The 13,647-nt window shown below is 40.6% G+C and overlaps 1 protein-coding gene across 1 annotated transcript in view; it reads right to left on the reverse strand.

Moving 5' to 3' along the window:
* Positions 1-210: 210 nt before the first annotated feature.
* Positions 211-13,647, reverse strand: part of rab2a (RAB2A, member RAS oncogene family) — a 33,648-nt gene continuing 20,211 nt past the window's right edge. The window contains exons 5-8 of the mRNA XM_044218797.1: positions 12,651-12,743; positions 11,934-12,045; positions 6,129-6,197; positions 211-1,310 (exon numbers count right to left, since the gene is read on the reverse strand). Of these exons, the coding sequence (XP_044074732.1) occupies positions 1,215-1,310; positions 6,129-6,197; positions 11,934-12,045; positions 12,651-12,743 (370 nt within the window). The 3' untranslated portion in view covers positions 211-1,214. The remainder of the gene's footprint in view (positions 1,311-6,128; positions 6,198-11,933; positions 12,046-12,650; positions 12,744-13,647) is intronic.

Genomic DNA, 13,647 nt, shown 5'->3' on the forward strand with positions numbered 1-13,647 from the left:
GCCCAAAACAAAAAAAGCTACAGAAACTTAAAGAGCCATATATACACAGAAATGTGCCCGATAAATATAGTTAACCAAAAAAAGTCTCGATTTCCAATCTATTTTCCTCTTTTTACTTCTTCACTTCATAATGGAGGCCATTGCTCTCAACATCCCTTAACGTTTCTTTAACTTTCCTGCTTTTCTTTTCTGTTGTTCCAAAAGGATCCATTTTCACACTCACCAGTTTGGTCTTTTATTCTCTCTCCAGACAATTTAAAACACATTTTAAGCAACAGCCAGTTTGTAGTGTTCATTAAATACAAATCATTTGCAAGTCAACAAAAAGGACACAAAGACAGAGAGAACAAAATAACATGACGAAAAATAGGGAAAGGAAGCACAAAATAACATAATTTGCACTTTGTTTTTATGGACAGAAAATACAGAGTGACTCGAATGCCTCCCACAGCTTACAAAAAATGCCATACTGGAAAACCTATATCATCCCTATACACACAGGCACAGCATGAAAACTGGCTCAACATGTAGAAACATGTCCTGCTATCAACATGCTGCGTCATTTTCTTGAAAACATGTACAGATGTGTGTATAGACACAACACAGTGCATGATTTATTCCATACAGTCAGTGTGTTTAATCGCTACCCACAATCCTGTCTCTATCTGGACAAAGTCAACTCACTGTTACTGAAGATATAGTTGTTGTTTTTTTAATGATTGTGAGGTACTGTAATATCCCAACAACATCCTCATTAAGAGGAGTGTGTAAATTAAACTGCTGGAATAGAATTATTCACATTCCAATATGGGTGTTTTTTTTAAAAAAAAAAAAAAAAAGATTAAAATCTGTTTATCTAACAAAAAATAAAGTGAAGTGCAAAACTTCAGAATTTGGTGACTAAATCAGCAGGTGAAGCTGACTCTGTCCTCGTAAGACTGTAGGAAGTCACGTTGATTTATGGGGACATCGCCCCTAGATGCTTAGGTATGGTCAAGAGACTTAGGAAAGACATGGCTGAAAGAGAGAGAGAAAAAGACACAGAGAGAGAGGGAGGGATGGATGGATGGAAGAAAGAAAGAATGGAGCGGCCGAGTGAGAGAGAGGTTAAACTGTTAGTGAGCCTGGACAGTTCTGTAGAAACGCAAGGGAGGGTTGGAGAGGGCGAGGAGGAAGGGTCGGGGTTGGAGGAGGAGGAGGAGTCTTCTGGGGCTTCAGCAGCAGCCCCCTCCAGCCTGTTGGCCTCCCTGGCTACCGGACAGTGTGGAGTTGGTGGTAGGATGCTGGGGTCCAATCTTAATACCATTAGCCTATGTGGAGACACAAACATAGACAACGAAAGAGACAGAAATTAGAATTAGCACAACATCATTAAGAAAACACAGATCATGACAGTAAAAAGTGACTAAATATATTGGTATGATTAGGAAAGTGTTATTTTGTGGACGAACCCTGTCTATTTTTAATTGATCCTTAATTTTCCATACTGCAATATTTTATGGGCAAGTACATTTTCTACAATTCTTCATAACATTTTCTTTCTTCAAAAACGTCAGAATCACAACTGGTTATAATTCTGTCAGAAATGTCTCGCAATTTACAGTGGGATGTTTTCAAAATATGTAATTTCATAAACAAGATGAGGTTCAGAGAGGGAAAACTTGCACATTATCTTATTTCCCATTTTCAAACTAATTCATAGATGCACTTTTAGTCATCTCATGAGCCGAGGTAAATTTTCAATAAGATATGCGAGTCCTGACTGACTGAACTCTTTGTCCCTTGGTTAAAATGATATCTTCCTTAAAGTCCTACAAAACAAAACTTTAACCTCTATTTTACAACATTTGTTTTGTTTGTATCAACAAAGGCAAGCCCTACATTATTACTGATACGTGTGGCTCAAAAATCTATAAGACATTAATTATTTACATATATTTTGTGGTTCACATGGTTAATATTCCAACAAAAAGTTGGGTTTAATGAAAGTACCACAAAATAATTTACAACCAGAAAATCTGGGGCGAGGTAGTGTTGGGGCTTGGTCAGACCAATAGCGCACCATCTTGACAGTGCTGATGTCTGAGGTAAGGAACGGCTATGGAGTCCAAAATAGATGAAGCTATCATATTAGCTGTGTTGCACCATACACTTTCATATAACCCTCCTCTGCCACAGTATAAACTGTTCCGCAAAAGTGCAGTCCATGGTACAAATGTCTCTTGAATAAAATTGAATAAACTTAGCAACCAAGCCAGTGAGAAAGCAAACTGGCAGTTAGCAAGCCAGCTATCTCTGAGGGAGACGGACTGCTACGACACGCAAGGCGAGGCTCACTGTTGGCTAGTTTTTGGTAGCTTGTCTACTTGTACTGTTGAAGATTGTAAACAGTGAAGAAGCACATAACACAACTGTCCTTGGAAACTTAGTAAAACTCGGTACAGGAATAAGAAAAACACAATAAAGCTGTTAAAAAACCTGCCATGTTATTCTATCCCCTCTATTTAAATATGACAAACTGTAATTAGAACAATGCAATAACTTAATATAGTATAATCGAAAGGGATGCCCAGATTGATCGGCCGCCGATCATTATTGGCTGATATTCAGTGAAAAATGTGTGATTGGGAGACTGTACGAAAAATGACAGATGACGCAAAAAACTGAGTTGGTGTCTTTAGCCCGTTTTACACAGCCTGCTCAAGACAGGAATGTAGCGTCGTTATTCTGCCTTGCCGCTCTGTATAAAAAGTACGAACACACTGCCAGTGTGGTCTATTAGAAACCATTGTAATAATAGCTCGCACAGCCAATAGTAGTTAGCAGGCAGTAAACATGCAAGCATATTAGCTTGCTAACTGTCATGCTAGCTTGGCTACCCCCCTTGGTCATGTGACCCTTGCTTTGCAGGTTGTAGCGGTCCGTCAAGAGTCTCCCTGTGGGCTATCATGGCTGGCTAGAGCTTGTATGTTCCCAGCTAGCTAGCAATTTACTGGTTAGCTTTTAAAGATTATAAAGAGTATTTTTTGGGGATTTTTGCCTTTATTTGATAGAGACAGCTGAAGAGAGGCAGGAAATGTGGGGGAGAGAGAGGGGGGATGACATGCAGCAAAGGGCCACGGGTTGGATTCGAACCTGGGCCGCTGCAGTAAGGACTAAGCCTTGTACATGGGGCGCATGCTCTATCAGGTAAGCATCCGAGACCAGACATTTATTCAAACATAGCAGTACTAGGGTCTGGTCTCTTGTCCTAAAATTAAGCTGTCATGTAAAGTCTGCTGTGTGGTCTGCACTTGATGGGAACTTGGAGGCGACAGGGTATACACAATGGACAGAGGAAGGTGAACAGGTGGGGGCTCAAAGGGGTCCCAAAAGCAAATTTTTGCCCCTGGCCATCTAACAGGTTAATATGGCCACGGACAGGTTATAATTTAGATAGAGGTAATGAATATGGCCTTTTGGGACTTTGTTCCTCTTCCTGCACATTACTTTACTTCTTTTTTTTTTAATGTAATTTGTTTGATTTTACCTTGTCAATAAAACTCAAACACAACGCAAGAAAACATTTTTTAATTATAGCCCCCCCAAAAAAGTAATCATAATCACTCACTAAATGAAAAAACACTGAAGAACGACTGTCATTGCTTTCATGGTGAGATTAACATAGCGCAGCACCTGCAGGGGCTCCTATTAGATCACATCATAGAGGAAGCAACAGGTGCTGCTGCGTTGCACAAAGGCAAAAGGAAACACCAGCAGCACTCAAGGACACGAGGAGAAAAAAAAGAAAAGCACATATAAAAGAAGAGAAAGAGAGAGAGGCAAGCAGGTGGGTGGTAGAGAGACACAGCTCTTTCAACTCTCTCTGTGTACTGTAGCACAAAGTCAGCCTCGCTCTCTCCCTCTGTATATATTTATCTCTGTCTCGGTCTCAGTGTAACTCCCCCTCCTACACTCAGTAGCAGTAATGCCTCTGGGAAACACTGTATGCCTTTAAATCACATTTATTGAGCTAAGGCCATGAGTATGTGTGTGTGAGTGTTCTCTCATCGTGGCTGCCAACATTTCTGGCGGGGCTTCCCTCTCTCGCTCTCTCTCAGCCAGTCAGCTGATGTGGTTTGGCCGGCCGGCCTGCCTTCACTCCGTCTTACTGTTACTAATAACAAAAACACTCGCTGGCTGGCTAACTCCAGTCCTGTCTGACTAACATTTGTACTTGTGGCAGGCTGGCTAAAGGGCCAGATATACTCCAACACAGACGCAAACACAGACATGGTTCTGTTTATATACCACATTGGCTGTCTGCATTCGCGGACGTGTTCACACTTGTTTGCTGGCACATATGGTCCGTGTGTACAGGCCCAAATTTTGGGCTGCACGAGGACAGTCAGCGTGGGCCATGACGTGATTTACGTCACAATTTCCGACTGGATATCAGTGTATCCAAGAAGATAACCATCTGTATGACTGAGTAAACTCAGAGTACATCCACACTAAAGGTCACATCAGCCCAGCCTGGTTCCTGAGCATGACTTTTAATTTATTTATTTTTTCCCGTCCGAGAGGCCGACGCCATCCGCGATCGATTAACTAGTAGACAATCTCCCCTCGCTCAACCCCTCCCATACGGTATACTGACAATCATATATATGAGAGAGCGAGAGAGCAACGGAGACGTTCTCTGGCATTACACAGACACGGTGGATATTTTACAAGCAACAGTGAACACACCTAAACGGTTAAACAGTTTTACTGCTGAACGTGCAGGAAATGCATGCTTGGATTTGTCATTTAGGTTTCATTTGAAGTGAACGGAGACGGATATTTGCAGGATGGAAGTGTACTGGACACAGACAGGGCGGACAGTAGATGTGCACGTGGTTCTGTTCATAATGCATGGGATGTCTGTGCATGAGGACATATTGCACATGTGCAGTCAGCGCTTATGGTCCATAGCGTCATACTTTTTAAATGATAAAATGTGGACACTCCTAGCTACGATACATAAAGTATCATTTTTGAGTTGAAGTGATTTTTAAAGCCAGCTTTAAAGTTTTAAAATACATCTTTTTCTCTCTCTCTCTCCAGAGTGAATACATCTGATAACATAGACCTAGATAGATCTGTGCGTTTTAGTGTGGCGAGGAAAACTGAGCTTTTGAAACACCCGAATGCATCTGGGTAGTCGGGTGCTGGTAAGAAGAAAGATTTCCGTTGCCTCTAACTTTCTCTGTGATCTCATTTTAAATCAGTGCAGCTGATCAACACAACACAGGGATTGTCAGTAATCTGTATTCATTTTGTCAGACATGAATCAAAAGAGCAACATCTCAGTGCGGCAGCGCAGGAAACAGGAAGCATTGTGAGCCAGGATCAAATCGCTAATTTATGCTTATTCAGTTGCTTGATTTCGGAAACCAGAAAATGTGTTTAATGAGAACAGAGATTTTACCAGATGTTAGCGCTGATGTACAGTTTTGTTGTTTGCTGACCAAAACAGGCCGACAAAGAAGAGATTCAGCCCCTTTCATATTGTTTCGGCATTTCCGCGTGGAAGGACATCTTTATGAAACAGACCTGAAAACGCTCACGTTCCTGCTTAAAAAGAGTTTTCGGATTTAGCCGTTTTAATGTGGAAGTAGTATGACTAACTAACACTTGCTGACATGTGCATACTTGCTGACAAGCTTGGTGTCTTGACTTTCCTGCCTGGATAACTGTTCCGCTGAGAAGATAACCATCTGGTTGACTGGATAGCAAACTTACTGACTGGCTGGATAGACAGCTTACAGGCCGACTGGCTGGCTGAGTGTTTGTTTTCTTGCCGAATGACTGAGATCTTGTGGGATGTCAGGAATTTATGAGCTGGCAAGATGCCGAGAGAGAGAGAGAGAGAGAGAGAGAAAGAAAGAGAGCTGAGGAGTGAAGAGAGAGCGAGTGGAAAATAGAGCTGGGCAGAGGAGGAACGCAGGGAGTTTTGCTTGGCTGGACTCAAAGGAAGCAGGAAAGAGGGTTTTTTCCCCCCTCTTTTTGAGGAGAGAGGGAGCGTGGCAAACCACACACACTGCTGGAAAACCACACTGAGGAGAAAGAGGAGAGGAAAAGAACAAGAAAACAGTGTGGCTCACCTCATTGTTGATATCAAACACTCCCTCCTGGATCTTCTCATAGATCTCCTTGGCTGTGTTGATGAAAGCCTGAGATAGAGGCAGGAAGTGAGTAAGACAGGGAGAGAAAAGGAGATTCAATATTCATATTTGCATGTTGACTCCTGTAAATGAGACTACTCAGCTCTTACGAAAACGTTTTTACAAAAAAAAAAGCCACACATCATTAAGAATGCAAAACAGATTCAATGCAAGTTTGAGATGTTGAAGAAAAACACAACCAGGCTTTGACTGCTAAACAGTCTCGCCAAAACATGACTTTACTACTACTAACTAAACTGAAGCATACCATAGTTTTTAAGATTTTTGAATGTATTTAACTATTGGTTAGGAGTTATGTCAAGACACTACAAAAATCATCTTGCAGAATCTTGAATCTCATTGGAAATTGTAATCTATCACAGTGAACTCTCATTCTCAGTTTTATTTATTGTCAAATTTATGGCTGAAAGTGTCAACTGATTTGTTAAATATCCCATATAGGTGTGTCAAATGCTGGTGAGAAGCTCAGACATTCCACATTTAAGAGTTGGCTGCTGAACAGCATTGCATTCACAAGTTGTATCAATGGAAACACACACCCTGCAGAGAAACAATAACCAAACATGGACATCATGAAACAGATGTGTGTGTGAATGTGTTAGCTGTTTGGTAGCATCGGTCAGATATGGGAAGTCACAGATTCACAGTAGCACTTCAAGACTACAAAATGTACAAATGTAACTATGACAAAAATAAGAATGAGTGCCGTTCACTGCATACTGAAATAAATACAAACCAATGGATGCCTGGGAGGCTAACAAAATGCCCTAATAATAGCTTTTCAAGCAATAGTTCAACATTTTTGGAAATACACATGTACGCTATTATTCTGAGTGTGAAATGAGAAGAACGGTATGGATCTCATGTCTGTGCATTTGGTGCGAAGTTGAAGACAGGATGTGGTTAGCTTAGCATAAACACTGGAAGCAGGTGGAAACAGCTAGTCTGGCGCTGTCCAAAGTGAAAAAATATGCCTACCATCTAAAGCTCACAAATTAACATGTTATATCTTGTTTGTTAAATCCGCACACAAACAGAAAAGTAAAAACGACAAGTTGTGGTTTTATGGGGAGCTATGTGATTTATTTCTTGGTGAACCACAGTCAGGAGAAGGGACTGTGTGCAGCTTCCCAGAAAATGTATTTAACCATATATCCGCTGATAGTAATTTTTTTAAACGGATCCCTTAGATGGACAAACTATGTAATGGTGACACTGTTTCTAAATTACACCAAACCTAGTTTGGTATTTGCTGTGCTGCAATTTCTTGTTACTTATCTGCCGACATGTACACCGATATCCACAATAAGCTAATATCGGCAACTCTGATAAGTGCATTTCATGAAATGTTGAGCAATATCTTTATTATTTCATGTATTAATATACATCTTTTAAAAACTATTTTAAAAAACTATTTTGACAAGCCTGAAACTGAGAAAGGATTTTTACTTCTTGGAAAACCAGGCTCTCACTTGTTGTATAGCTGTAAGTTAAAATTTTATCAAATAAATCTATTGCTGACTTTTGCAAAGTCTCATTTCTCCATCCCTCTGATCAAGCTGCCGTTTTCTCCCTCAGTATAACACATTGGGTTATTTTGTCCTGTCCCAGTATTCGGTTTCAATAGGAAACACATTAAGGAAGGAAGATTCTTTAAAAATGCTGTTTTGTTGAGACTTAAAGAGCTCAAGATGACTATTTTAAGAAGTAAAATTCTTCACTGAACACTATCTAAGCCCTTCCAGAGCTTTTAGAAGTTTAGGTGATATGATTGAAGACCTTGTTAGACGAAGCAGAAACCCTTCCGAGCAGATTTGCTTCTTCTAGACACACACACAGCTTACTGACAGCAGTGTGAGGATCAAAGATGTTAGAATAAAGTGGAATTATGGTCCCTGAGCGACTAGCTTGTGACTGTGGTATCGATGCATTTGTCTCCAGGGACAGGCTCTTAGTGTTTGTGTCTCGAGGGTCTCAACCGGAGAGCAACTGGGATAAACGAGAAATCTGACATCAACTCAGATCACGCATATTTCGGTTTATGAAGGAACAATGAAACACCACTACCAACTGCCTCCACACGCAACTTTATCAGGCCAAAAAGAAGTGTGTTCCTTCAACAGAGTCTTTAAAGAACTGAAAATATATGTCCTGAACTTCTATCTGACTGACACCCAGTCTAAAATAGACTGAGGAGCCCAAGGGTGCTCCCTGGTGCACTCCGTCCTGTTCACTCCTGTCATCTTTCCTTCCTTCAACACATCATTACATCTCTTGTTCCTTTACATCTCTCTACACTTAATTTTCTTGAATTTCTTGGAAAAATTGAATTCAGAGTTGTGTGGTTTGTAAAAACAGGGGAGAAAATGAAAGGAGGAAACAGAAAACTGAGGAGAAGTAACAGAGAAGGAGGGTTGAGAGAAAAATAAAAGTGACAAAGTAGACTCTCTCTCTCTCTTTCTCTGATTGGCTGCTGGATGTCGCTGAGAGGAGGAAGGATGGAAGTTCATGAATATGCATGAACTATAACTGGGTGATATACTGCTGGAGAGAGAAAAGGAGATGATGGAGCAGAGGGAGGAGGAGGGGAGGAAGAAATTAATGGAAGAGGGCAGGAAGACATGGAGGAGAAAGACGAGGAAGACACGTTGGGGGAGGGGGAGGAAGAAATGGCTGGAGAGTGGGAAGGGGGAGGTGAAGGAGGATGGGAGGGAGGTAAAGAGCAAATGATGGACGTCGAGGGATGGAGTGAGGAGAGATGAAGGGAAGTGCGGAGAGGAGCGGTATCAGGAGGATTCAGAGGACACTAATGAGACAAATTAATCATACCACACACACACACACACACACACACACACACGTGCGCGCGCACAAACCCCACCCCCCATCTTAACCCCAGAGAGAGCTCTCCTCGACGGAGGTGTGAGTGTGTGTGTTTGCATGATATAGGCCAGGCAAGAGAGGGTAGAAAAAAATCAATGTAAACAAACACACACATACACACTCTGCAGTGCCCCTGGCTGGCATGCTGTGCCGTGTAGGATGGGATTATTTATGTGATTGGATAAGTGAGAAAGGGGTCCCTGAGGACAACGCCATGCATTCATTACACACAACACCACCAGGGGTGTGTCTCTGCAAGGGGCGGAGCAGTGTGCTAACTGTGCTTCATGATGCTAATGTGAAGCTGGCAAGGTGAAGTCAAGCCAACAGGAGGTTTTCTCCACTCAGGGGAAGCATTTAGACTGCATACATACAAAGAAGAACATTAAACTACAATAGGTAAGATAGTGAAAGCTAACAAATAAGATTGATTTGTATTGTTCATCACAACACTGTTCACCATTCAAGACTGCGGCATTTATCTTTTAATGTTCACTGACTAATATTTCATTCATAATACTCACCGAGCAACAATCGGGTTTCTGATTTTAGGCTAATGTTATTGTGTGTTGCTGTTGGTTAATCATTCAGTTTCCACAATGACAGAGAGCACCTCAGTGGTGGTAATGAGGAAGGCAGGGCTGTAGCTACCGTTGAGGACGCCAAAGTCATGTCCTCTGTATTCTTTCTGGGAATTTGGGGTTTTAGCAACTTGAGGAAGAGTTTCCATCTTGTTTTTTGTCCTTTTTTTTTCAATGTTTTCCTGTGAATCCAGTGTGGGAATGGCGGACACCACCACCAATAAAAATATATAGAGGTAATTACTGAATCTAAATACACTGAAAGACTATTGCAGAAAATGCTGACTATAAATAGTATCAAAAACAGGGTCTGATTTCTGATAAATTTAGGATCTTATTTTTTTAAGGCATTTTTGCCTTTATTTGATAGTGACAACTTAAGAGAGACAGGAAATGTGGGAGAGAGAGAGGGGGGGGATGGAACACAGAAATGGCAGTGGGTCGGATTCAAACCCAGGTTGCTGCGGTACATGGGGCATGCGCTCCACCAGGTGAGCTTCTGGGCGCCCCAAATTTAGGATCTTTTTAAGGCTGATATATTTTTGGGCTTAATGAGTGCTTTGAGGTTAATGCTAACATGCTGATGTTACTTGGTATAATGTTTACTATGTTCACCATCTTAGTTCAGTGTGTTAGTATGCTAACATTTGCTAATCAGTATTGGATAAATTGAAATTTGACCTGATAGTGGCACTAGAGGAAAAGTCAGGGAATCCGTAGGATTCATCCCTCTGGGGACTGTGAATGTCTGTACAAAATTTCATGGCAATCCATCTAATAATTGTTGAGATATTTCAATCTAGACCAAAATGGTGGACTGACATTGCCATCCATAGAGCCATTTGTTTATTTATTTTACGCAAAGCTAAATTTAAAGAAAGGGATTTAGTTTTTAGAATAATAATTAAATGTGGAAAAAAATGTTATTAATCGTGACTTTTTTGGTGGCTAGTCAAAAATATATGAGAGGGTTGCAGTTTGCTGCAGGAGTTGGGACTCATGACCTCAGTATTTCTAAAGTCCTGGCTACAGCCCTGGAGGAAGGGGCCAGGAAACCTTAAGGTCACTACTGCTCCCACAGTTATGATGTGCTCAATGTCACACAGACTGACTGAATATATTTGTGCTAACCGTGAAATCTAGGAGTATCAAAATATACAGCCAAGAGTGATAAATAAAAATTGGGCTTTAAGTCTCACTGCAGGAGAATCATGCAGATCACTGAGGAGCCGTAGGCATGGCCTGTGATTGACACATCGGCCAGTGCACCTTTGGCTAAACGTAAACACTCCAATGCACATGATAAGTGATACTGAATGAAATTAGATGTTCATCAAATCCAGTTAAAATTACAGCGCAAATTGAATCATTTCAGAGGCGGATGACACTAATTAGACTAAGTGTGATTTGTAATACACAGCTAGTATAAGCCAATATATGGGTCTAATCCTAGTACCTATGATGCTGTTTAACAATGTGCTAATGGTGAAACATCATTGCAGCCTGCTAAAGGCTTGGTGATAGTGAACACATCTGACATAAACCATGACATATTCAAAGATTTATCATAGTCTTCAGTGAAGAAAGTTTATGCTTGCATTGTGTTCCAAACAAATAGAGGACTAGCTTCAGCTACAGATGTTTACAGGCAGCACTGATATCTGTGAAATAGCAGATAATGTGTGTGAAATTCTTACAAGAAAAGATTTATATATTTAAAGATTTATCTCTCCAAACCTCTCTCTCAAAACCTAACACGGCAGCGGCGGATGGCCGCCCACCATTGAGTCTGGTTCTGCTCGAGGTTTCTGCCTCTTAAAGGAAGTTTTTCCTTGCCGCTGTCGCCAAGTGCTTGCTCATGGTGGGATTTGTTGGGTCTCTGTAAATAATATTATAAAGAGTACGGTCTAGACCTGCTCTATAGGAAAAGTGCAATGAGATAACTTCTGTTATGAATTGGCGCTGAATAAATAAATTGAATTGAAAAAGCGGTTAGCATTAGTGTTGACCAGTAAGGAGTAGTATATACAGTATTTCAGACAGTTTACAGCCTTGTGAATTTCAGGTGAGCTGTAAATTAGTGAACTGATGCTAAAATACTTTTGTGTAATTTTCTGGTACTTCACTTATTATTCTTTATGTTAACGCCAAACAATATGTCACTTTTAAAATGTAGCCTGAATCAAGGTAGAAATGAATGTGTGCATGGGTATATCTATGTGTAGATACTGTGTGTGTGTGTGTGTGTGTTGATTATTACCTCCTCTACATTAGAGGCAGTCTTGGCTGAGGTCTCCATGAATATGAGGCCATGTTCTCTGGCAAATGCTTCACCTTCCTCTTTCTTCACCTCTCTCCTTGACTCCAGGTCACTAAAAACACACACAAACACACATATAATTTTTCTTACGTAATGCTGTTATGTAACCTCGGGTATCGTGTTAGCTGTCAGTGTTGTCACTAACCAGCTGATGTTTGTTGCAGAAGTGAACTTACTCATTTACATTTGACAAGAGTACGTAGAATACATACCATAGTAGAATTAGTCTCAAGGTGTCTGCCATTTTATCAATAGCACTCTTCTGACATAACTTTATCTTACGCAGTTCTATATTATGTAACCTCAGGTACAGAGTGAGCCAAAAGTATTGTGAATAACTAGCACAGGTTTGTTGCAGATCTGAGTTCCTCATTTAAATCGGACTAGATCATGTATTTAACTTAAATTAGTGTGGAAGAGTTTGATTTATTAAACTCTGAACACAAGCTATAGTGTAAGGTTCGGACCAGGCCCAGGCATAGCAGCATCCCAGCTTGCTCAGACAAATGTTAAAACAAACCATTGTTATACAGCACAATGCTCTTAAACACCACTGATGGTTGCTACACATTGTTTCAATGGAGTTTCACATGGTCCAGTCTGACGTAGGACAGGATTTAACCATCACTGTGTATCTTGCAGCATAAAGGATCTTACCTCTTGTTGCCAATGAGCATGATGACCATATTGGAGTTGGAATGTTGGCGAGCGTCCTCTAACCAGGTCGTCAAGTGGTTGAAGGTGTCCCTTCTGTTAAAACAAGTACAGAATCTAGTTTCAGTGTAGTTTCACATTGATAAAACCTTGTAAAATAGTGAATGATGTCCTTCCTCTTGCAATGTTGACAACCACTTAAACTTACAAAAACACCTCATCGCCCGTTCTACCTACCATGAGAATTCAGATTTGACCCTACCAGCATTTTTTTTATTGAATGCTCTTCCTAAGTAGATCTGAACAGAAAAATGCACTTCCACTTCTGTAAATTAGCTTGAAGCATATATATTGGCCTCAATAACAATTGCTTTGTTTTTAATGTTGACAAATGTGGATGTGTTTGTCGCAGTTTGGGTGATCTTCACATATCTGAACATGCATTAACAGTTTCATATACTTTGCTTTAAGAATTTTTTGGGGGGCATTTTATACTTTTATTAGAGAGTTAACAGTATAGAGATGTCAGGAAACAAGAGAAGACAGAAACGGGGAATGACACAACAAAGACACCCAGCCAGATTCAATCCAGGACGTTGTGGTTCATGGTGGGGGGCCTTAAACCCCTCGGCCACCCGGGCACTCAAACAGTTGAATTTTCATTTTTTATATAATCCAAAATACTGAATAATATAAATCCACAGGGTGATGACTAATGCAGTACAATTGTGACCTGTGCAGAGATATAAAAATACACCCAGGGTTGAAAATAATAATGTCAATTACAGAAATAAAACACTTGGACAGCACAGCTGACACTAACAGACTCTGGGCTATAAGCTACTGATATTTTGATCATTTGCCACAGTTAAAACAACATTGTTGCAGATCAGGAAAGTTTTCAGTTGATGAAAATTAGCACTGGCATTGTTCTAGTTTACAGTCCTCAAAGTCTAAAAGTCCCTCTTGTGGCCTCTGGAGGTTGTAATGTCCACTATGT

Source organism: Siniperca chuatsi, linkage group LG13, assembly GCF_020085105.1.
Source record: "Siniperca chuatsi isolate FFG_IHB_CAS linkage group LG13, ASM2008510v1, whole genome shotgun sequence".
Taxonomy (NCBI): domain Eukaryota; kingdom Metazoa; phylum Chordata; class Actinopteri; order Centrarchiformes; family Sinipercidae; genus Siniperca; species Siniperca chuatsi.